This window comes from Malassezia restricta, chromosome II, assembly GCF_003290485.1.
Source record: "Malassezia restricta chromosome II, complete sequence".
NCBI classification, from domain to species: Eukaryota; Fungi; Basidiomycota; class Malasseziomycetes; order Malasseziales; family Malasseziaceae; genus Malassezia; species Malassezia restricta.
The window spans coordinates 293086-316841 of record NC_040194.1 but is presented as its reverse complement, the minus strand read 5'-3'; the positions used below and the strand labels follow the sequence as shown (position 1 = coordinate 316841).

At 56.1% G+C, this 23756-nt stretch overlaps 13 protein-coding genes across 13 annotated transcripts; 6 read left to right on the top strand and 7 right to left on the bottom strand.

Annotated features, from left to right (window-relative positions):
• Positions 1–9: 9 nt before the first annotated feature.
• On the top strand, positions 10–2010 carry MRET_1036 (protein regulator of cytokinesis 1; the record flags this gene model as incomplete). The annotated part of the gene is made up of 1 exon (XM_027627663.1): positions 10–2010. The coding sequence occupies one exon, from the start codon at positions 10–12 to the stop codon at positions 2008–2010; it is 2001 nt and encodes a 666-aa protein (XP_027483851.1).
• A 102-nt stretch (positions 2011–2112) lies between these two features.
• Positions 2113–3930, top strand: MRET_1035 (vacuolar protein sorting-associated protein 52; the record flags this gene model as incomplete). Its single annotated transcript, XM_027627662.1, has 1 exon — positions 2113–3930. The coding sequence occupies one exon, from the start codon at positions 2113–2115 to the stop codon at positions 3928–3930; it is 1818 nt and encodes a 605-aa protein (XP_027483852.1).
• MRET_1034 (inositol-polyphosphate multikinase) lies at positions 3904–4704 on the bottom strand (the record flags this gene model as incomplete). Its single annotated transcript, XM_027627661.1, has 1 exon — positions 3904–4704. The coding sequence occupies one exon, from the start codon at positions 4702–4704 to the stop codon at positions 3904–3906; it is 801 nt and encodes a 266-aa protein (XP_027483853.1).
• Positions 4705–4729: 25 nt separating this feature from the next.
• On the bottom strand, positions 4730–6403 carry MRET_1033 (NADPH-dependent medium chain alcohol dehydrogenase; the record flags this gene model as incomplete). Its single annotated transcript, XM_027627660.1, has 1 exon — positions 4730–6403. One exon carries the CDS (start codon positions 6401–6403, stop codon positions 4730–4732), a length of 1674 nt encoding a protein of 557 aa, XP_027483854.1.
• Positions 6404–6582: 179 nt separating this feature from the next.
• Positions 6583–9831, bottom strand: MRET_1032 (lipase; the record flags this gene model as incomplete). Its single annotated transcript, XM_027627659.1, has 1 exon — positions 6583–9831. The coding sequence occupies one exon, from the start codon at positions 9829–9831 to the stop codon at positions 6583–6585; it is 3249 nt and encodes a 1082-aa protein (XP_027483855.1).
• Positions 9832–10082: 251 nt separating this feature from the next.
• MRET_1031 (small subunit ribosomal protein S13e) lies at positions 10083–10577 on the bottom strand (the record flags this gene model as incomplete). The annotated part of the gene is made up of 2 exons (XM_027627658.1): positions 10083–10262; positions 10302–10577. 2 exons carry the CDS (start codon positions 10575–10577, stop codon positions 10083–10085), a joined length of 456 nt encoding a protein of 151 aa, XP_027483856.1.
• Positions 10578–11079: 502 nt separating this feature from the next.
• Positions 11080–11688, top strand: MRET_1030 (small subunit ribosomal protein S6e; the record flags this gene model as incomplete). Its single annotated transcript, XM_027627657.1, has 1 exon — positions 11080–11688. The coding sequence occupies one exon, from the start codon at positions 11080–11082 to the stop codon at positions 11686–11688; it is 609 nt and encodes a 202-aa protein (XP_027483857.1).
• Positions 11689–12046: 358 nt separating this feature from the next.
• On the bottom strand, positions 12047–12309 carry MRET_1029 (uncharacterized protein; the record flags this gene model as incomplete). The annotated part of the gene is made up of 2 exons (XM_027627656.1): positions 12047–12177; positions 12213–12309. 2 exons carry the CDS (start codon positions 12307–12309, stop codon positions 12047–12049), a joined length of 228 nt encoding a protein of 75 aa, XP_027483910.1.
• A 1149-nt stretch (positions 12310–13458) lies between these two features.
• Positions 13459–15222, bottom strand: MRET_1028 (uncharacterized protein; the record flags this gene model as incomplete). Its single annotated transcript, XM_027627655.1, has 1 exon — positions 13459–15222. One exon carries the CDS (start codon positions 15220–15222, stop codon positions 13459–13461), a length of 1764 nt encoding a protein of 587 aa, XP_027483953.1.
• Positions 15223–15454: 232 nt separating this feature from the next.
• MRET_1027 (mitosis inhibitor protein kinase SWE1) lies at positions 15455–18202 on the top strand (the record flags this gene model as incomplete). Its single annotated transcript, XM_027627654.1, has 1 exon — positions 15455–18202. The coding sequence occupies one exon, from the start codon at positions 15455–15457 to the stop codon at positions 18200–18202; it is 2748 nt and encodes a 915-aa protein (XP_027483909.1).
• Positions 18203–18221: 19 nt separating this feature from the next.
• MRET_1026 (alkylated DNA repair protein alkB 6) lies at positions 18222–18899 on the top strand (the record flags this gene model as incomplete). Its single annotated transcript, XM_027627653.1, has 1 exon — positions 18222–18899. The coding sequence occupies one exon, from the start codon at positions 18222–18224 to the stop codon at positions 18897–18899; it is 678 nt and encodes a 225-aa protein (XP_027483908.1).
• MRET_1025 (SNF2 family helicase ATPase) lies at positions 18900–22016 on the bottom strand (the record flags this gene model as incomplete). Its single annotated transcript, XM_027627652.1, has 1 exon — positions 18900–22016. One exon carries the CDS (start codon positions 22014–22016, stop codon positions 18900–18902), a length of 3117 nt encoding a protein of 1038 aa, XP_027483907.1.
• Positions 22017–22125: 109 nt separating this feature from the next.
• Positions 22126–23724, top strand: MRET_1024 (vacuolar carboxypeptidase; the record flags this gene model as incomplete). The annotated part of the gene is made up of 1 exon (XM_027627651.1): positions 22126–23724. The coding sequence occupies one exon, from the start codon at positions 22126–22128 to the stop codon at positions 23722–23724; it is 1599 nt and encodes a 532-aa protein (XP_027483906.1).
• Positions 23725–23756: the final 32 nt, after the last annotated feature.

The following is a 23756-nucleotide window of genomic DNA, read 5'->3' as shown; positions in this document are numbered from 1 at the left end:
GTGGCCGCGATGGATGCGTCCACACTCAGCGCGCTCATTGATACATCGAGCAAAGAGTTGGAAGAGCTGCATAGGCAGCTAGGATGCCCAAATGATGAGATGGACAAGGCTATGTCGGCCCTCAAGGCCTGTATTTATGACGCTATTCACGCACAGGTACGCCAGGTTGAGACACGGGTTGCCGAGGTCAAGGTGTCGTGCGAGGCACATGAGCGGCGCATACAACAACTTTGCAGCGCTACGGGGGCTCAACCGCCCACGATAACACCGTCACAGCCCCTTCTGGCACAGCGAGCTGCGCTCCAAGCGGAAGAAGCGCGCCTAGAGTCGATCTACGCCGCACAATGCGATCAGTGTGATCTTGTGCTGAATCAAATCCATACCCTGAATATGTGTATGTCAGAAGCGGGCGGCGCTCCCTCGCTGCCGACGCGCACGGACGCTCTGCGCGATGTCACACCCGACACACTGTGTCACTTGGAGTCCCATCTCCTTCATGTACAGCAAGTTTACAAAGACCGCAAGATACAGATGGAGTCGGATCTTAGTGAAATTTTACAGTTATGGTCTGAGCTGCATGTCATGCCCGATGTGGCCATCAATGCCGGTCATGTGTCTGTGCACGACGAGCGGCCTGAAGAGAGCCAATTCCACATGTCTATTCTGCAATACACACAACAAATGCCGACTCTGGAGCTGGACGGCGAGTTTCGTGGCCAGTTTGAGCCGATACGTACGGCGGAAGAAAGTACGATGGATGCCACACCCTCACGCATCCAGGGCACTCCGACGCTTGCGGCCGACACATCGGCGGTGCCTGAGCTCTTGCAGCCTACCGACGCCGTCATGGCCAAGAGTATCAAGCTGCGCGAGTCACTCGAGCGCGAAAAGACCGAGCGCGAATCAAGTATTCAGTCATACTATGACGAGCTGTGTGAGCTGTGGATGCGCTTTGATGTCCCAGAAACTGAGATGGACGCTTTTGTGTTGGATCACCGCGGTAGTACGCTGCAGGTTGTCGAGGCCTACCGCACAGAATTGGACAAGATGCGCGCCCTCAAGTCGCAGCACATGGCCCTTTTCATTAGCAAGACCCGTGAACAGATCTGGGAGCAGTGGGATGCGCTGTACATGAGTGAGGCCGAGCGCCGAAACACATTCCCCGCCTACTTTCTTGCGTTGCCGGGCGAAGACGAGACCATCTCGGCCACATTCGATTGGGACGAACTGCTGGCCGAACATGAAAGCATGTATGCCAAGCTGGCCGAGATGCTCGAGCAGCGTGCACCGATTCTCAGCCTCATAGGGCGCTACCATACGATATGCCATGAGGCTCGTGCCCTCGAAGAAAGTGCGCAAGACGGCTCGCGGCTGCTAGGCCGCGGTAACCGTGGCGATCCAGGTCGCCTCTTGCGTGAAGAAAAGATGCGCAAGCGAGTCAAAGTCCAGAAACCCAAGCTCGAACAAGAGCTGCTCAAAGTACTGCCGGCATGGGAGGCGGAACACCATATGCCGTTTATGATGGATGGCACTCGGTTTGTGGACTACCTCCGTGACCAGCTCGGCGGCGCCAAAGAAAATCCACGTACTCAGCGGCGCACAGTCCCCCAAAAGACTGGCGCCGAGCTTTCTTCGTCGCGCGCCGCGAATGGCGTACCAGAGACGCCACGGCAGGGTCCCTTGAAGCGTCCTGGCACAGCTTCCATGAATCGTGCGCCGACGTCACAAGCCCGACGAGGTGGTGCACACGGCACATCACGTCCACGCATGGCTTCTCAATCGCGCATGACGCCGTATGGCGCTGTTGCGACCAACAAGCCTGGCGCAAAGCGTCTCGACTCAACGTCTAGCACGGACACGGTCGTTCCTCACGCAGCGACGCTGTCTTCGTCGATCACATCGCCTGCACCTGATGATGATGATGTATTTTCTGCCGGACAGCGAACGCCGAGTTCTTACCTTGCTTCTTCCTTCGCGCGATCTCAGACCCCAGCCATGTCGCGCTTTTAGATTCATAGATACCCCCCTTGTGGCACCATGCTGTGGAGGGAACACACCTCCATGATATACCCGTGACGCATCCTCCCCTCCATGCCACGTCAGCTCCATACTATGGAGGCCGAGGCAGCGGCGCTCGCGCCCGCACTAGCTGAATTGACGCGTGCGAGCAGCGCGACCATCTCTGTGGTCTGCAGTGATGCGCTGCAGCGTATGGATCATGACCAGGACCGTGTCGTCGAGGCGCGGCTGCCTGAGCTGCAGGCCTTGGCTGAGCAGGTCCAGCAGTCGCGCGGCAGCCTGACCCAGATCCGTAATGAGCTAGAGCGCTTTTATGAAAAGCTCCATACGGCATCCGAGCATATTGGGAAGTTGCAGGACCGCTCTAATGCTCTGAGCGAGCACCTCTCTGCGCAGGAGACGCGTGCCTCAACGTTGACCGACTGGATCGAAGCATCCATGGTGCCTCCTTCGGTAGTGCGACTATTGCGCGACACGAATGTCGATCAAGAGCTGAATGCATGGATTCGTGCTATCTGCAGGATTGAGCGCACGCTCCGAGCGTTGAATGAATACGAAGCGACGCAAAAAGACGCGCCGTCTGCTGGTTCCGCGCGTGCGCAAGCACGGACCGTGGCAGAGCAGTGCAAGAATCTCGCCATTTCCAAGGTGTTTCCGTACCTCACGCGGCTTTTTGAACCGATCCGCACATCAGTCACGACTTCGCTGCCCATTCTGCAATCGTCCGTCTTATTGCCGCACCACCAGCCCTTGTACCAGTTTCTTGCCTTGCATGCGCCACGCGTGGCGATCGAGGTGCAACTTTCTTACATCAATGCCGCTCGCCTGTACTATGAGACAGCGTTCCGTCGCTATGTGCGAGAGTTGCGCAAGATCCTGCAGCGGTGGACAGAGCCGGCGACGCTCATAGCATGGGCGTACAAACAGTCGTCGCCGGCGACGGCACAGTACGAACCCGAGAGGCAGCAGTATGCGCATCCAATCACAGATGCAGCGGCTGTTCTCGCGTGCCAAAGTGAAGACGTCAACTTCAAGGCGAGTCCCGAGCATCTGTTTCATACCCTTGCACTCGTGTTCCTCGACACGGCTTGTTCCGAGTACGCCTTCCTCGCACGCTTCTTCTCGGGCGCGTTCGACATGCAGGAGCCTACGTATGATGCATCGGCAGTGCTGTCGTGCAACATGCTGAGTCTGTCAGCGGACGAAGAGCAGCGACATGAATCCATCGTGACACGCGAGTCGTGGCGCCAGGTCATGGAGCCTGCCATGGCGTTCCTTGCCGAGTTTTATACAGCTGTTCTTGCGATGCCTGGAGCACCTGTACAGCAACTCTTGACCATGGCCAACCTGATGCACGAATTGTTGCAAGTGGCACGATCACGTCGGTGCCTGATCCCCGAGCTCGAGTCTGTGCTCATGCGCCATCTACTCGAGACGTGGCCGCTCGTGGCCAAGAGTCTTGACACAGAGGTCGATACCCTAAAGACACTCACGATCGGGCCACGGATGGGCCCCGTGCCCCGATCCGCGGGGGGCGGTGGTCTCTTGGAGCGCTGGACGGGCGGCCTCATGACGACAGATTTGATGCGCGGTGGACAGGCAGCAGATGCGCTGCAAAAGATCCTTTCTGCCTACACGCAATTCTTTTCTCAAGTCGTTTCGCTCACAAGCACTGAGCAGCATCAGGGTATGTTGCTTGGTGGCCTGGGACGTATACACACTGAACTTGCGCGACTCGTGCGTGAATATGCCACAAATGTATATGCGGCGCATCAGGATGGCCCATCACCACGAGATATGTGCGTTTCCATGCACGCCGTCCTGTCTGCCACGCCGGATGATACCCATGCACACGAGGCGGCCAAGTGGGCTGAGCTGGCCGACTCATTCAGCAGCGAGACGCAGAACTAGTTCATACAGCGTAGAGAGGCCTCGTAGCACACCCTGATCTGGTTGATCGCACCAGCGCGAGTGGGCAAAGTCGATAAGGCGTACATCGAAGATAGGCTCGCCATGGGCCAGTCGTTCTTGTCTCGCTGCGTCGTCTCCTTCCATTACGACAAGCACACTGGCGCTGCACAGACTCACAGGCACTGGCGCTAAGCAATCACACAAGTGCTTGATACGTGGGACGAGATGCGCGCGTAGCACCTCGGGGGGAACCTGCCAAGCGGCTGCCAAGAGCCGTTGCAAATCATCTGTGGTCCGTGCGGCTCGGCCAGGCACCTTCCCACTCGTGTAAAAGGACTGGGCATGCGCGTCCCATGAACAATACCCCGTCACACGTAGGCCGTGTGATCCGCTGGTCGTTTCTTGCGCTTTGCGCTGCATTCGCTCGCGCTTTTCGGCACTCAGACGAGGGTTGGCTTCGTTGTACAAGACTGTGCCGATCTTGATATCACACACATTCGCGCGACAAAAAGGGCGCACGAGGTTTTCTAGTGTGACAGAATACGTCCCGCGCATGGCCTTCAGCGGCACGCGCGGCCATCCCTCGAGCCATTGACCGCGCTCATCCGCAATGCCATAACACCGCGGCATCCAAGCACGCAGTGCCGACGCATGTGGATGGTGCATCGCGTGTGTTTCATGGTAAAAGAGAGCTTCTGCATCGGTACATTCCTTTACAATGTATCCATTTTGCTCGTGTACTGTATCTGGATGACCGCCCACCTGGAGGAGCATGGATAAATCTATAAAAAAGCCGATTCTACAGGCCTACGACAGCGACCGACTCGATGATCGGTCCTGCCTCGGGCGCACGTGGCATGCTGACCGAGGGCGCCAGGGAGGACGAGGTGGATGCAGCATGGGTCGATGCCACCTGTTTCGCGTGGATTTTGCGGTGTCGAGCCCGCTGATCAGGTCGTGAGAAGCGGCGCTTGCATTCAGGGCATTCGAAGGGCTTGTCTCCACTGTGCACGCGCAGATGTTTGTTGAGGTTGCTGCTCTCCGAAAATTGCCGGTGGCAGTTAGGGTACGGGCACTTGAACGGTCGATCACCTGTGTGTGTGCGCTTATGAATAGTGAGGCTGCCGATCACGCTGAAAGACTTGTTGCATCCTGGAAAATCACATTTGTAGGGGCGCTCATTGGTATGCGTACGCATGTGCTGCGTCAAGGTACTTGTCTCGCTGAAACGCTTGTGACACACGGAACATACATACGGGCGGTCGCCCGTGTGTGTCTGAATGTGACGCAGTACCTTTTGCTTCTGCTGAAACTTGCGGCCATGCTTGGCACGCTCGCAGCCGACCCAGCCACATTCGTATTCAGTCTTACCAGAACCGACATGCACTTCGGCAATATGCGCAGTCAGCTCGGCATGCGTATCAAAGCTCTCTGTACAATGAATCCAACCACAGGCATGCTGCTTTTTGCCTTGTTCATCAAGGGGACACAAACAGGCCGTCACAACATTGTCGAGCAGACCTTGCGACTCCAGCGCGACCCCCGTACCGGTATCTGTCGGCGACGGAGCTAGGGGCTTCGGCGCCTTGAGGGCCCATGCATCGGGCATCGACATCTGCGTGTCAAGAGGTATAGGTGCATTGAAATAATTTTGGATGGATTGGACATCCATGTCCGGCACATGCGTCTTGTGCATATGAAGAGAGAGTTCTTGCATGGATGGCACTTGAAAGCCACATCCATTCCACCGGCACGAAAGCATATCCAGCGCCTGGTCTGTCTGGTCTGGTGTGTTGGGGTACGGATGCGATGTAGGCGTAGAGCACGAGGTGCCACTCACACTAGGCTCCTCCGAAGAACGCCATATTGATGGCGCCGAGCGGCGTGGGGTCATGGACACGAAGGAGGGTGGGACATCAAAACATGGAGCGTGACACGATACAGGGTCCGTACACGGCGCGCAGCAAGGGTCAAAGGCGCCTTGTGGGTAAGCAAACTCCATGTCGTTATTCAGTCCAAAGGTCGAACATGCATGCCATGGCCTGACGTATCCATCACACACACTCACACAATTGCCTGAGTTGGCATCTTGTTCACATGGTTGAGTATGATGGATGTCCGCTTCGTGGCAAATAAGATCCAAGCCTCTGGCACACATGTCGTATGTACAGGTCGAAGGTAGCGAGCATGGTGCGGTCATGGCAGCCGCGGCTGGGTCATGAAAACTAGTGTCAGTTGGAGTCGTGCAGCATCTCCCCGATACGGATGGAACTGGGCAGCATGGAAGGATGCCAAACGAAAGGGCCTGGCTCATATGATCTTGCTCACATGGCGGCTCGGCACAGTGTGGATCATAGCAAATGATAGATTCTGCGGCGTCTGGACAGTGAGCTGCCTCGTCACATTCATTGCACATCGGCGCATGGTCGTCACAGCACGGAGTGCAGCGCAAATCTAGGATCGGCTTTTGCATTCCTTGTATTCGTGTGGACGAAGATGTGCCTGATGTAAAACGATGCGCCCTGCCAGAGTCCTGCGATTTTTTGGTGGCACTAGGGCGCGTTGGGCCGTGAGTACCCTGTGGGTCAAGGGGGCTTTTTTTTACTGAGGGGGCGGTAGGATTATTCGATGGCAGCGCATAACACGTGCGGACTATGACAAAGCCAAGATAGCTTCTTCGTAAGCGGCAGGAAAGTGATCGGCGAACATGGATGGATGTAGATCAGGGAGGCTGAAAAATGCCATGGGATTCGTGATTTCATACAGTTCTTCGTCAGATAGCCACAAGACGCGGCCGGCGGGCACTAGGACACCACCTTGTGCGAATTCGCTCTTTAATGTAGCATAATCGAGGCGCTGGCGCCGGGCAGACAGGGCATGCAGCGGTGCATTTCGCCGCTGGGCTTGGACCCAAGGCGATATCGGTTCAGTGGATGCGAGCGTCTGACTTGAGGCAGCATCATCAAATCGGCGCTTAGCCTGCGCATACAAATCATTTTCGACTTCGCAACGCAGCCGCCAGAACAGCGCCTCGAGTCGCTTCTTTTTATCAAGCATAACTGCATCAGGGTGCCGAGTGCGGCAGATTGAGAGCCAGTCCCAGAATCGGCGTACAATATGTACAGACAGTTCTTGATCTTCAGACATGTGATCGAGATGGCTGCTGATGGTTGTGGGCACCAAGCCTCGACGTCGACGGACGCGTGTCAACGCGCCCAATACGCGTCGCAATTCACGTAATTGCCCGTGGCCAAAGCGGGGAATAATATCACTGCCGAGAATGACGCTGATAACGAGCGGCACAACACCGTATGATGTGCGTCTATTCAGTGTGTGTGACAGAGTTGATGGGTGCGCAAAGGTAATAGCCCGGATAGGTCGTCCACCAGGAAAGCCACCTTGTGACGTGGTCCGCCACATGCCCTTGCGGGGATCGATATCTGGTGCATCCATGTGATACTCCGAGAGCAAAATGGCAGCGGCACTCGCAATAGCACCGCCGAGCGAGTGGCCCACAAACACTAGTCCAAAGTCTTCATGCTCTGTCAGTGTCTCCTGCAGCTTATTGAACAACGTTGAGCCAGGCGCCACGAGGCTCTTGGCAGCTCGCCATATACCTGCATGATAAGCGTATCGCTCAGTGCCCTCATCGATCGGGATTCCGCGCCATTCCGCCAAACTGGCTGTGATGTCCTCGGTCTTCATGTCGAGGTCCACAACGATATCTGCAAAGCTCTGTGTTCCACGCACGGCGACACATACAACCTTGCGACGCATGTCCCGTACGACATAAAACGTTGGCATGTAGGTCGCCTCCATATCAAGAGTCTGGATATCAGCATGCAGAACATCGTCCGTTTTGAGTCGCGACAAGTGCGCAAATGTTTGCCTCGGCAGCTGCTTGCCCGAGGGCGTAAATACCGGTGGTAAATCCACAATCAGCACACGCAAACCATAGGCTGATATCGCCAGCTGTGACGCCCATTTGATATTGTGCACCAGAGCTGCTTTATCTTCTTCCTCCCATAGAGTACGCTCACATGGCTGAGTCTCAGCGCCAAGCGTACGCGACAGTTCGAGGATATCGTTGCCTTGGCTCGTAACAACAAGATCATCATTATCCACGTCGGAATTCGAGGCCACTTCCTGGCGCACACCCAGGCAAATCAGACCAGCGCCTTCTCGCTGATACTGTTCACGAGTCACTGCCTGCACACACGCAAGCTCAATGAAGCCACGAAGGACCTGGAATGTGCTCAGACCGCGGGGACGGCAAAACAGCGGGATGCCGAGAAAGCGCTGCATCCGATCCGCACTCTCTTCATGGTCCTCGCGGATAACGTACTCCCACTCTCTCTTGAAAAGCACATACGCCTCAATTATGATGCGACCTAGAATGGTCTGGCCGGTCACATTCCGCCAGACCCAGCGCACGAACCAAAATATGTACGACAAGAACTCAAATGCATCCATGAGCAGGTCGAGTGAGTGTGCCAAGAAAAACACAACAAAATCGGGAACAAAGGCGACGCTCACAAATACGTACGACAACACAATCCACATTACACCAAGCGTCGTAGCCTCTTGTGTCTTGTCTTGCGAAGATGGCATGAGAGCTACTTGCTCCGTCAACACGCTCTTGGGCTTCAGGCGTTTTCGTGATGACGTCGCCAGGTCGAGAAATTCCAGGGAAGACCTCTTCGTAGATTTAGGACTCGGAAGCATTTGATCATCCATCACATGTGCCTTGGCCTGTGACAGAACAAGTGGCTGTTTCCACAGCCCATGCGGCGTTCGACGCTGCACCTGTGAAGGTCCAACAAGCGCATGACGGGCATAATGGCGCGATTCAGACGCTTTGGCAGAGCGCACAAAATTCATAAAAGCTGTGAAAGCATCGACACGGTGCGCTGGACGGTGGTATTTGAGCATCTTGTCGACGCGTTGTTGTCGCTCGAGCTGCTCACGCATACGGCGCACACCTAACAGACCTTCGAAACTCCACGCGTCCCGGCCATGGTTGTCGAGCAATGGTGGTGGCAACATGAGGACATCCGAGTCTTCGGGTATAAAGCCACCGGGCATGAGCAGTGGTGTCTCCGGTAGATCATCTGTGCCATGAAACGAGCGAGGTCGCTCTGGACTCGGGGGAAGCTCCTTAGAAATGATCCAAGACCCTACACGCCGGCGAATATTCTCCAGCAACAAGATGAGCGGGCCGATTTCCATGTGTCTGATCCATAGAGGCAAACGCCAACGCCAAGACGAGACTCGATGTCGGCTCTCATTCAGACTGAGCTGGTCAAGTCGGCCCGCACTATCCTGCCGCAGGAAAAGCGCACCAATAGCTTCCAATGCACTACCGGTATGGTACCTCCCTGCCCGATAGCCCTTTTTGTTTCGGCTGCTTGGTTCTTGCGACCAAAAGTCACGAAGCAAAGAGGGCATCATGGACATGAGCGCGTCCGCGTGAGTTGGTTCCATGTCATCGTTTCTCTCTTCCTCTTCAATGGTGTTCTGCTTCGGCATACGCCGGCGCAACAAGCGCAGATCATCCTCCGAACGCCTCATGTGCGTTGAGATTGGATGGACCTGGCCCGACCGCGACAATAGCGCCGACACAGTAAGAGCCGACACAGGTGCAAAGGGAGGTGGCGGCATATCAATGTGGCTTGGCTTGGTGATCTTAGGCCCAAGGAGCGTGGATGGCGTCACGATGGATGGCTTCGACGGCGGTGTATCGTGGTTGGTATCATGGTCGGAAGCACCTGGCAATTCGAGGGGCTCGACATCAGATGTGTCAAAGTCGGCTGCATCTTGCTGAAGCGCTCTCTGTAACTGGACATGGCATGCAGCCATTCCATGCGCCTTTGGGAACGGCGAAAGAGGGGGGTTTTCCATCGGCCTCAGCCTTCCTCATCAACCGCGATTGATCCAGGTACCGTGCGCTCTGCACTAGCAACGCGGCACAAAAGCCCCGCAGCCAATCTATACACGTGCAAAGCCAGAATGATTTTTCATGTCTGCACACAAGAACCAACTATATGCAGCATATGTCCAAGTGCTATGTCACACACGCGGACCACCTTGGCCACGTCGGATAGGATACAATGCCGACCAAGCACAATGGTTTTTCGCAGGGAATCATCAAATTAAGCCACAAGGGTCGAGGCCGTCGACGACTCGTACTTGAACGAAGGGGGAACGGCACCCGTGGTCTTGTAGTAGCGCGTGAGACGGTGAATACGCGACTCGATAAGAATGAGACGGAACTTGCTGTCGGCGTCCTTGCGGTTGCGCTCAAGGTGCTTGCGCACGGAGACGGCACGCTTCTGAGACGAGTTAGTCGAATCCACGGGGTGAGTACGTACAATGAGGTGGTAGAGGTCCTCAGGGATCTCAGGGGCGAGACCCTCGCTCCTGAGGATACGGAGAATCTTGTTACCAGTGACGTAGCGGACCTGGGCAATACCCTGGCTGTCACGAAGCTGAGCGCCAATCTGCGAAGGCGTCACACCCTTACGGGCCAGCTTGACAATCTGCTGGACGACCTCCTCGGGCGATGTCTTCAGCCACGAGGGAGGCGTGCGGCTGTACGGCAGAGCCGACTTGGAGATACCCTTACCCTTCGAATGCATGCGACCCATGGTGTCTGCCTGAGTTAGTTACCATTTCTGCTAAAGATGCAAAGGCACTTATAAATGACAAGGTTCCATCACGATAGTGACGCCATCTTCATCTACGCGCCCTGCACGAGGTGGCACATACCAGATTCTTCAAGAAGTTAAGACCTGAGCGTGGTGAGGTTAGAAAGGCGGCGGATGTCCCTAGGCTTCTAACCCAACGGTGAGGGAGACACTCTCACGTGGTTCATAAAAATCCACGTGATGACTATGTGCAAACTATATACACGTGACGTGGACCCGCCGGTGGACCAGTTTTCGGTAGCCTCCGCCGCCAGCCCCTTTGTACATCACACTTCGAGTGGAACCTTCGCAAGGTGGGTACAGCGGTCGCCTATAACGAGGAACAGTCCTTTTCTAACACACTCAACAGATGAAGCTCAACGTTGCCAACCCTGCCACGGGCGCGCAGAAGTCCTTCGAGTTCCTGGATGAGCGTCTCGTGCGCTGCTTCTACGACAAGCGCATGTCTCAGGATGTTGAGGTCGACTCGCTCGGTGATGAATGGAAGGGCTACATCCTTCGCATTGGTGGTGGCAACGACAAGCAGGGTTTCCCCATGAAGCAGGGTGTCCTCCTGCCCTCGCGTGTGCGCTTGCTTCTCGGTGAGGGTGACTCTTGCTACCGTCCTCGCCGCGACGGTCAGCGCCGCCGGAAGAGTGTCCGTGGCTGCATTGTTGGCCCTGATATTCAGGCCCTGCACTGCATTGTGGTCAAGCAGGGTGAACAGGAGATTCCTGGTCTGACGGATGCGGAGAGCGCTGTCCCTAAGCGTCTCGGTCCTAAGCGTGCTAACCACATTCGCAAGTTCTTCAACCTCACAAAGGACGATGACGTGCGTCAGTACGTTATCCGCCGCACGGTGCAGCCTAAGAAGGAGGGTGCTAAGCCCTACACGAAGGCCCCTAAGATTCAGCGTCTCATCACGCCCCAGCGCCTCCAGCGCAAGCGTGACCACCGTCGCATGAAGAAGCAGTTCATCAGCAAGAAGGAGGCTGAGCGTGCTGCTTATGAGGCTCTCGTGGCTCAGCGTCTCGCTGAGAAGAAGCAGCGCCTTGCCTCTCACAAGGCTTAATTGCCAGTATCCCCTTCTGGATACCTTTTCATTCTGTCCAAAATATAGCAGCAGCTGCCTTGCGCTGCTGATGCATGGTCATGGGGATTGTGTACCATGTTTGGTCTTGGGACGATATCACGATTGTGGCTCCCTGCCGCATGTTCTTCCTGTAGACTATATGCGCTGCCCGAATGCGACGCTTGTCTCCGTAAATTATGGGATTATCCCGGTCTGCCGAGCGTATGCTAAGCCATGTCTCGTTTCAGCATAGATCGCACTATGAAGCGCCTACAATTGAACCGTGGGTGCCACTTGTTTCATACATACATGCAAAACAGGCACATGTGGGCGGATATCATCAATGGAAAGCTGCCACTTATGCCTGGCGCTTTTCCTCAAGCTGCTCCTTCTTCTGCTGAAGTAGACGTTCTTGCGACTCCCTCACACCGTGAAGCCAGTATCCAATCAAGCCGAAACCGCTGGCGAACATAACGTGGCCAGCAAAGTCTAGGGTTAGTTACGAAGGATGATACTCGACATACTGTCAAAAATATTGCGCTTCTGAATACCTAGAGCATAACAACGCGCAAGGAAACCAAATCCAGCGTAGCCAAGTGCACTCAGAGCCGCCGTAGCCATGACAGATAGTAGGCGCGAACAGCGATGTGACGACGACGTAGAAAGCGGGCCGAGGCCGCGTTGTGCTTAAATTCGGCCGAGTACGACGCTCAGGCAGAGCCTGTCCACATTTATGGCGGCTAGGGGCCGAAGGTCCGATCGCGTGAGTGGCCGTGTCTCTACAAAATGAAGATGCAATGTTGAGACAATAAATGGATTTAGGGCCTGAAGTCGGTAGAAATGTCAGAAGATTTGCTCTATAAGATAACCGCACTATCTCATCAAAGCTGAAAAAGGATTTTCTGGATCCTCTCTCGCGGATCTTGCAGACTGCCACCGACTAGCATGATACTTCTACTTGATGACCGGTGCTGCATCCTAGGCATCCTGCAGAGCATAGCTGTGCAAAAGCTCCTGCTCGATGCTCCGAACGTGATGCTCCACATGGCATGCACTCTTACGGATCCGTGTTCGTTTCCTCCACTTGATGGTGCTGCAAAACAAGTACAAGGCGCGTGCCTCGCGACGGTACCGTGCAGCCAAGGGGATACCTCCTAAGAATGCAAAAGACGCCAAAGATACCGAAAGCGAAGAGCAGCAATTACCTAGCAATACCTGGCGCTATACCCTGCCTGAATCTGAAGAAGACGACGAGGAATCAGAGCCTGAAGTGGACTTGTCGAGCCTGCACGCCAAAGTAGCTGCACTAGATCTTGGAGCATCTTCGCAAGCACAAGCTCCTCCCAAGGAATTTGAATTTGAACCTCAGACAAGTGTTACAAAGCACCACGAGGTCCTTGATGCGGTAGATTGGGACGAGCTCAGGCGTGAAAAAGAGAGCACAGAAGCAATGCGTGCAACGAAAGCACGCATAGAACATGCACAGAACACTCGACCTACCGCTGCTGCATGGCGTCGTCGTGCCCAAAGTGCCATGACTGACGAGACCAAGCCTGCATCTCCGTCGCCTGCCCCCCGCCCTACCGTCCGCTACGTTCCGCGTTCTACACAGCATACGGAAGCGCAAGATATTGATGAGTTCATTCAGTCTATTGACAATGCTTTACCAAAATCGAAAGCAAGTCAGACAAAAGGACAGGTTCCAGTGGAAAAAAGCAAGGCTGCTACCGCGCCCAACCCATGGCAAGACAAACTGGATCAGATTTTGGGCTAATGAGACAGCAGGCTCTGGAGCCACCTACCAACGTATTGGAACAACGTCGGCTCTTTGAACGGCGTAGGTGGCGCTGCAGGGATGTCAATGGGCTTTCCATGCTGCTCGTATGCCATAAGAAACAATTTCAGCGTGCTTCGCATCGTATCAAGGAACAGCGCCGTGCGCTCTTTGGTAATGTGGGGAGTATGTACCACGGAAAGATTCAGCTGTTCTTGGAACGTCCAGATATGCAGCGAAAACTGCAAACTTCCCCGGTGCTTGGACATAAGGAGACCCACTGTCCAGTCGATGATGTCGATGGGCTGTGTATGCCCAGGCAGAGATATGCGTGTAGTCAGCAAGCGGTCCACGACACCAACAGAGCTGAAACCTTCAGGCGACAGACTTTGGAATGGATATGTCGGCAAAAAAACACCCGCCAAGACGAGGGTCGGTATGCTCGACATCATGCGCTGCTTGGCTCGCTTTTTCTGTGCATTGTACTGCACGCAGAGCGATTGGGCCATGTAAGCAAGTGTACGAACCTGGCTAAGCTCATGCAGTTCTTTCTCTGATGAAGCCAGCTCACGCTCGATAGGAATATAATAGGGGTCCATAAGAGGTATGGTCGTGGTGAATCCCTCCGTGGCGTTGCAAACATGGCCACTGGCCCCATCCCTGAATGTCTCCAAAATGGCATAGCGCGCATCCATAGGGATTAAAAAGTCGGTGTGCAGCTTTTCAGGAATGGGACTCCAGTGCCATGCCTCCAAGTATGGGCGACGTACCTGCATATAGGCCATATGACGTGCTGCATCCACCAAGTGTGTTAGGGACCAGCCGTGGGCCTTGGCGGCTTGATGCAACGCATCCGTCTCTTCCTTGGAGAAAACGACGCGTGCATGCAAGGTTTCGGACAGTTCCGGCTCAGCAATAGGGCGTCCTTCGTCGAGCCGCAAGCTTGGCTCTGACGTGACACTTCTTACGAGTTCCCTAGCCGCTTCTTCCTCGAATGCATCGATCGGCACGCCTATCATCTCCATAAGTGAAGGTGTCAAGCGTTTAATTTCTGATCCCCACTCGTGTGCCGCAGGATGAGAGGGATGCGATGCGGAAACAGGCCATGCGCCTTCCAAACGAGCCATCTCATCCAGCAATTGTTGAAGGAGAAAAAGCTCAGCTCGTGCGTCAGACACACTATGTGCACAGTAAGACATCAATGCAACATGATGCGCGTCCTCCTCACGACCGAAGCAAATTATGTGCCACTCGCGTGTGTGCTGCGATATGGGCAAGGGGCGTGTTCCCACAGTATTCCGTACACACTGAATGCGATCTGACATGCTCAGGGCCCGGTCTTGCTCGGACTCACAGGTATGTACATGCACAGTGCGATCAGCCCATGCCTGCACTTCATCAAATGACGTGACTTGTTCGTACACAAAGCAAGGCAAGAGCGGAATGGAGAAGACGTTGGTTTCAATCGTGACACCCAGCATGGGATGAACGAAACGCATATGCATGTACGCCAACTTGAACAATTCCACGAATTTTTGAATCTCCAGCGTGGGGGGCAAAGACAAGGTAGCCACCGTCATCATGTCGTCAGCGCGCCCCGTGGTAGAGGATCGCCGTTCCTGGTACAATTCATTACTCCATAGACCACGCAGCCACTTGCCTTGCAGACGTCCTTCATTAGCCTTGTGCCATGAAAAGTCCTCTTTTCGAAGTCGATATTCTCCCCAGCTCTCAGAAAAGGGTGACGTGATGGCCTGCATCTCGTTCCTGGCGAGAGATCTGCGCCCGGCGCGGCGCACTTCCCCAGGCCCCGATGTTTGGGCGCCCAACCCACGCCCCTGATGCACGCCACATCCTACCAGGGGGCTGCACATACCTCGTGTACATCACGTGATGCGTCGCGTGCTTGGACCAGTGACGCGCGTCGCTCGCAACGTTCCCTGGTCGCCGCGACGTGCCGCGTCCTGTTGCGTAGGCAACTGGTTGTCCGTTATGGACAACGCACGCGCGTCATCGCCACATGTGGGTGATACATGCAGTGATGCAAACGCGTCAATGACGCCGAATATGTCGGCTACATACCGAAATGTGCGACCCCTCCAGACCGCGTTCGTGTCCAGTGGGCTCGTCTCCAAGCGGCGGCGTGATCTCCTGCCGGAACTTCGTTCGTCGGATAATCTGCGCGCAGACGCTGCGACATATCAGGGAATGGAATCGACGCGCTCGGTCCCGTCGATTGCATCTCTCAGTGCAGATGCATCACAGAGTGCGCGTCCCCTGCGCGAGGTCGTGGAGGCTGCGATGGCAGATCGGTCGTTCAACGTTTCGCGCCGACCCCCCGCAGCGGTGATGCCTGATACACCCGTGAAGCCCATGATGGGGATGTCAGAAGCTGTGAGATCAGCGCGCATGCACCGCCGTGGCTGTTCGATGGGGGGTGCATTTCCGAGCAAATCGCCGCTCTTTCAGACGGCGACGACGCCCAAGTCACCATCCGGCCCATTCAGTGGATTCTCGAGCACGTTTGCCAGCAAAAAAGCCATGCCAAGCACTGTCTTGAGGCGCAGTGGGCACATTCGCTCAGCCAGTGAACGTATTCCCGGCACGCGCCACATGTTTTTGAATGAAATACCCGTGCGGCCGCCCAACGTCGATCCCGACGATGTGTTTGAGGCCCCCAGTGAATCGCCTCTTCGTCCCGTCGCAGCTCAACGTGAGGCGCCAGATATGTTGCTGCCTGAGCGCCGTCGCGAGCCTCTGTCGCCACGCCCGTCAGGCCGGCCGTCGGGTGTCTTGCCGGTGTGTCCCATCAGTGTGCCGAACGAGCGCACATCCGAGCTGCCGGTGCCGGCATCGCCGCTGGATCATGATGTTACGTATGGTGGTCGATCATCCTCCATGGACTCGCCCAACAACATGTTTGCCCATCCCCCCTCCCAACAGTTGACGCCACGGGACGACGAAAGCTCAGATCCCGACTGGCTCGAGGCACCTGGGTCGTCGTCTATGTCGTCGCTGGGATGGGTCGAAAGCACGCCTACTATTATGCGCAAATCTGTGACTCGCATGAATGAGCCGGGTATAAGTTCGCCTCATTTCAAGTTGGACTTTTCTCCCGATGCACCTTTCGACGGACCCAAGTGGTACGAAGCCACACATTCGCCCATGGTACTGCAAAAAGGCAAGTCGGCAGTGCGCCCACGTCACTCTCAACCAGCTCATATGCTCACGCCGCCCAATCCGCACGATCAGACGGCCGCTGTGACACAGAGTGCGCCCGCAGGACGATTCCGTTCGTCGCTTTCAAGTCAGTTTGAAGATCACTTTGTCGTCGAGGGCGTGCTGGGCACGGGCGAGTTTAGTGAGGTAGTCAAGGTGCGCGAAAAGGCCACAGGTCTCTTGTCGGCGGTGAAGCGCATGAAGCGCCCATTCCACGGCCCAAAAGACCGGGTGCGGCGCCTAGAAGAAGTGGATGTCATGCGTGTGCTAAAAGAGCAGCACGCCGCTTGGCAAGACCCGTGGTTTGGCGCAGAAGGGGTCGTGGAGCTGCTGGATGCATGGGAAGAAGAGGGGCATCTCTACCTCCAGACTGAGCTCTGTTCGTTGGGATCACTCGCGTTTGTCTTGGCAGAATACGGTCGCCAGGTTGGTGCGCTAGACGAGGCGCGTCTGTGGAAGATTCTGGCGGAGCTATCGGCGGCCGTGTACTTTATTCACCAGTGCGGTGTCTTGCACCTGGATCTCAAGCCGGCCAATATTCTGATCACTGAGGTTGGCACGCTGAAAATCACCGACTTTGGCATGGCAACGCGCTGGCCGCGTTGCACTGCGCAGGAAATTCTCGCTGGCTCGCATTTGACGACGCACGGCTCGACGAGGGACAGCGACTTGTCAGACACGTCTTTTTCGCCGGCGCACATGACGCCTGAGCAAGCGTCGCTGCCAACTGCTGCCGTACATGCTACGGTGCAGCGCCCGCGTCGACGCCCAGCGCGTCTGCAGCGGCGACCAAGTCCGATTCTCGCATTGGAGCGCGAGGGCGACCGTGAGTACATTGCACCCGAGGTGATATTTGAGAGCAAGTACGGCAAGCCGGCGGATATTTTCAGTTTGGGTCTGATTCTGTTGGAAGCCGCGTGCAGTGTCGAGATCCCAGACAACGGAGCGCCGTGGCACAAGCTGCGCTGCAACGACTTTTCAGACGTCAGTTTCGATGCGATCAGTGCGACTCTGCAGAGCGTCATAACTTCGATGTTGTCAGCAGAGCCTAGCATGCGGCCCACTGCCTCGGATCTTGTGGATATGCCTGTGCTGGAGAGGGTGCGACAGCTCATGCGCCGTGGTCTGAGTGCCGATGAGCTTGATCAGTTGCCGCTGCACGGAGGCAAACCTGCGCCGGCAGCGCCGTACCCCGTGCCGCCGGTCAAGTACTACGAGGCGCCTCATACAGGTATGCTTGACGCACACCGCACCGTGGTAAAAATCCGAGGTGCCCTCATTCAGGAAGACGAGCAGGCTTTCCTCGCAGAGGTGCTGCAAAGCGCCGACACACGCGACACCTCTTCGCCGGATACGTCGACGTCGCTCATGACCGAGGACTCGCTCCAGCAGGATGCATCCTGTACGCGAGTGGCCCCTGTTGTTCATACCTATACACCTGCGCTCATGTCCCCGTCTGCCTACCTGCACGATCAAGTATCGTCCGGGATGGACATTGACAAAACCTTTCCGGTAGGCTAAGTCACATAGCTCCTCCACCATGGCACACCAGCTGGACCTGCCTGATGCATGCGACGGCGGCTTTACTTACATACAGGACTTTGTCACAGAGGACGAAGAGGCATTTCTGCTGGCCAAGATAGATGCTGCCCCGCGTTGGAAGGCATTGGCTCATCGACGACTGCAAATGTGGGGCGGCGAGTGCGTGGGCAAGACGTTGGTCAGCAAGCCCTTGCCACCCCATGTGACGCAATTTCCTGCGCTCATCACACGTCTCGAGCAAACAGGGGCTTTTGTGGCTAGTAAGCATGGCCAGCCGAATCATTGCCTCGTCAACGAGTACCTCCCAGGTCAGGGCATTATGCCTCATACAGATGGACCAGCGTATTTCCCCGTCGTAGCGACGATCAGTCTGGGTGCGTCCACGTTGCTGGATTGGTACCGGACGAAACCGGAGGGTGGCTACGATCCGACGCCAGCCTTCTCGATCTTGCTAGAGCCGCGCAGCTTGCTCATCACGCGCGGGCAGGCGTATACAAGGTATCTCCACGGCATTGACGCTCGGATGCACGACTCGCCCGAACATGTCGCACGCGTCATCAACGCACATGTCCTTGCGCACCCTACGCGCGCAGCATATTCGAGTGTGGTAGCCCGCAGACGCCGCGTAAGTCTTACGTTTCGTGATGTTGAGCGCGTACAAAAGGGACTTGGCTGACTATGAAAACAAGAGCTGAAGGTCCTCGGTTCGAGTAGCCTCCTGCCGGTCGCGACGGCGGCCCACCTGGTTCGCAAGCTCGAGTTTGCGTTGCTGCAAGACCAAAAGCTTTTCTTCGATGCTCTGGTGCATGATATACTTGGTCATGATAATAGCTCGTTGCTGTCCCATGCGGTGAATCCGATCCAAGCCCTGCTGCTCGACGGCCGGATTCCAGTACGGGTCTAAAAGATACGCGCGACATCCAGCGATCAAATTCAAGCCAAAGCCACCGGCCCGCAAACTCACGAGAAACACTTCGACACGGGGGTCGTCGTGGAACTCGGCCATCGCCGACTCGCGTGCCTCGCGGCTCATGGACCCATCCAGCTGTCGAAAGCCAATGCCGGCGTGTATCAGAGCATGCTGCACTTTGGACAACATACGCGTCCACTGCGAGAATACGACTGATTTAATGGGCGCAGAGTGTTTGCTCACGCCGACGGAGACTGTCCCGTTCTCGACGACGTGGTCGAGCACAGGCGCCTTGGGGTCGTAGAGCTGCGATGCAGCATTACATCGCGAGAAGGGAATCAGGTCACTGATGAGCGCACGGAGCTTGGTGCTCCATGAGGCAGGCCATGTGCTGGGCTCCTCCGGCACGAAGGGCCCCGTGCAGGTATCATCGGGGGTATCGAACATGGTCTCAACCACGTCTGTGTGTGGCTGGATGGTATCTGTGCCGACATGCAAGGCTTGGGCGCACACGGGGCAAAGCACCTGACCGGCGCGCTGGCCAAAACAGACAGAACACATAATATGCTGGCACTTGGTCACAACAGGCCGACGCAGCGCGTCGGCGTCGCCCTGTTCAAACTCGTGTCCACATAATGCACATGACGCCATGGCATTGACCAGGAGCGCCTCAAACCACTTGACCGCACGCGCCAGGTCCTCTGTTTCTTCGACGTCCAGCCTCCGAGCCTCGATACTGCCTTTCACAAGATCAGCGTGATCGCACATCATGCGCAGAATCAGGATCTCGTGCAGGATCGTGGCGTAATGCAGACCGACTGTGCCCTGATCAACGTATCCCATGAATTCCTCGCGAAATTCCGAGTGGAGTCGTTGATACTTGGCTCGCTCCGCCTCATCAAAGTGGAGCGTAACAATGCGCGTGGTTTTGGGGGGGAGCGCAAGAAGCGGCTGTCCGTCCGGCTTGGTATCTGATTTCATGCGGCGCAGCGTCAGAAACTTCATGATAGCCTGCAGGCGCTCGAGCGAGGACGGGTCGATGCGAACACCCGTAGACTGAGAATTCAGGCGGATATGGTCCCGATCGCCGCAAAAGCGATTCCAAATGGCTCGATCCGTGAACGGGTCCAGCCGCAAGAATACAAGGAGAGCATACAGATCACTGATGCGGTTCTGGATGGGTGTGCCGGTCAGGCAAATGCGGCATGCCGACGACAAATTGCATACGGCTTTGGATTGCCACGTCCGCGCCTCCTTGACGATATGTGCCTCATCCAGCACGACTCGATACCACTCAATACGCTGGCACGGATTCGGCGCCTCTAAGCGCGGTCCATTGGCTTGTACATCATCGTCTGTGCGTCCGGCGGCCGCGGTCCACACGGTCTGGTTCGAAAATTCGTTGCCTAGCGTCGAATAGGTCGTGATGACAATGTCATGATCAGCCAGCACCTGTGGGTGCGACGTGCGTCCCGGTCCATGGTATACGTACACATCCGGCTGCTGATCCGAGCGCCAGTGCTGTCGGATTTGCGATAGCCAGTTGTACACCACAGTCAGCGGACACACCAAAAGTGTCGCGCGGCTCTTGCATCGCAATTCTTCCTTACGTGCTTGCTCGGCCGTTCGTCGATTGCGTGAATCGCCGATGATCAAGGGCTCATCATCATCGTCGCCTTGATCAAGGGCGCTTTGCTGGAAGATGCATGCGTTCTCGTGGGTATATGCGATGAGCGAAATGATGGTAAGAGTCTTGCCGAGACCCATGTCATCGGCCAGAATCGCGCCGCGGCAGATGGTGGGGCGCTTTCGACGCACAGTGCCTGTGACGATGTTTCGATACTGCTCGATCTGTGCACCTTTGCGTCGGTATACAGTCCAGAGAGAAATATGCTGCGGTGCCCCTTCCTCGAGTAGCTCTTCAAAATGGCGCTCGCGTTCCCGCTCTAGCAGAAATGACAGAGCCTGCTTTTGGTGTGGAAAAAGCGGTGTGGATACAAGTGGCCCTGCCTCGGTTTCTTCCAGTGAGTCTGTGTCGCCCAAGGCAGCATAAATGGCGTCAATGTGCGACTGTGTCGACTCTTCTACAACATGGGCCGTGGCCTGAGGCATCACCACGGGTTGGTCCAATGTCAATGAAGGGGCATGGGTATCAGGAATGTCCAAAATGGGTGCATTTGGGTAGTCCGAGGCCTGGTACGTGCTGGGTGTCTCCAACACGAGACCCGCTTGAAAGAGAGCCTGTTCAACCTTGACCTTATTGCCAGCGCGCGTGAATATGAGCGTCTCAATCTGGTGTGTAAAGTTGGGCGCTCGTCGCGAAGAAATGAGGGGTGCACGAGATACGCATTGAATGGCATGGAACTGTAAAAGAGGATGCAGTGACTTGCTGGCTCTTGCAGACAGCTTTCCATACTCGTTGATGATAGTTGGATGGCCTCGCCCATCCCGTGGAGCGCATAGAGTGGATACGCATAGTTCGTTCGCACGCGATGATCCTGACGACGACGCACTCTCGTGGATCGACACGGGTCTGTACCCTGGCTGGCCCCAGAACCCCAGGTGAGTCCATGCGGGGTCGACCGGGGGCAACAAGTCCATACGGTCCCAATGCAGCTCGGGTGGGGCACCGTACATGCACAGCACATCTTGTTGGACCATCCCAAGACAGATCCATTCCATCGTATTTTCCACCTTGGGCCGCGGCGTGTACATGGCCCAGGAGTCGTCGTCCTCCGGCGACACAGACCGCGGCCGCTTGGTAGAAGGCGTCACCACCTGCAGCTGCACGTCATCACTGTCGTCCAAAGTGAGATCTATGGGCGTTTGTGCATGAAATCCTTCTTCCTTGACCGGCTCGTCGGACTCGGCGGCATACGCCATCACCGTCGTGCAGGCCCTGTCCAGAGCCTGGACGCTTGTGGTTTGTGCGGCATCACGTGCTCTGGTTTTTAGGGCGGGGGACCGCAGCGGGTGGCGTTGTCCCACTGTCATGGCACGTATCTCGATCCTGGTAGCCTTGTTGGCGATATGCGCGTGTGTCAGTGCGCAGTTTGCGTTTCTGGATTCGGCCATGAGTCGTATCGTGTCGGCCACACAGGAAGTGTTTAAAGCTTTGGGCGAGTCGCGTGTGTCGATGCCGCGCCACGACGAAATGGCTGCGTGGATGCACGCAGGTATCGAGTCAATGGGGGGCGTTCTGTACCAGAAACTAGAGCATCCCTCGTTTCCTGATTACCGCCTCCGTATTGCCATGGAAGACGAAGAGCCCACGACGCCATTTTGTGATCCGGGCGTTCAGCAGATCAAAGGTTATCTCGACATCCGCGACGATGCCCATTTGTGGTTTATCCTGTTTGAGAGCCGCTCTGATCCATCGAACGACCCACTCGTTCTCTGGCTCAATGGCGGTCCGGGCTGCTCTTCGAGCACCGGCATGCTCTTTGAGCTGGGTCCGTGCTGGGTGAGCGACCAGGGCGAGAGCACGACGTACAATGTGCATTCATGGAACACCAAAGCCAACCTGCTGTTCCTGGACCAGCCGCTGCAAGTGGGCTACTCGTATTCGGACTCGGGCGAAACGGTGGATAACTCAAAGGATTCGGCGAAGGACGTGTATGCGTTCCTGCAGCTTTTCTTTGCGCGTTTCCCCAAGTACGCCGACCTTCCCTTTACGATTGCAGCCGAGTCATACGGCGGACACTATGCGCCGCACATTGGCGCAGAAATCCACCGCCAAAACAAGGCGCTGGAGCCGGAGATGACGGATCGCATCAAGATCAACTTGGACTCGCTCATGATCGGAAACGGTCTGACGGATCCGGCCGTGCAGTTCCCTAGTGTGGTGGAATACTCGTGCTCGCCGAGCAACAAATACCACTTGTTTGAGCCTGAGAGTGACACATGCCAGAAGCTCGAGGCGAGCTCTGCGATGTGCAGCAAGCTGATGGAGGTGTGCGATAAGCTGGACTCGCGCTTGGCCTGTGTTCCGGCATCCCTGTTTTGCTGGGGCAGTCTGTATGGCCCGGCACAGCAAACGGGTGTGAATCTCTACGATGTGCGCCGACAGTGCGACCATGAGAAGGACGGCGAACTGTGCTACCCGGAGATGACGCACATTGAGACGCTGTTGAACAAGCCGACAGTCAAGAGCCAGCTGGGCGTGCCCGACTCGATCCAATTCGAGAGCTGTAACATGCAGGTGAACGGCCAATTTATGTTGCAGGGTGACTCGATTCAAAACAGTGCCAAGCTGCTGGAGCCGTTGTTGGCGGACGGTGTGCGTGTGTTGGCGTACGCAGGCGAGGCCGACTTTATGTGCAATGCCATTGGCATCCAGGAATGGATGCTGCAGTTCCCGAATGTCTACCACGAAGCTCTCAACAATGCCACCCAGACCCCGCTGTTTGCGCGTGGCCCGACGGGTGCCAAGCCTCGCCAGGCTGGCTACGTGATCAAGGCTGGCGAGGGTGCTGGCAACCTGGCCTTTGCGTGGATCCAGCGCGCAGGACATATGGTGCCGCATGACCAGCCGGGCGTGTCGCTCGCGATGCTCAACCGCTGGCTCGCCAACGAGGACCTGACTCAGTAGACCGGTTGTAGGATAGAGTGGAGGTTGTATTG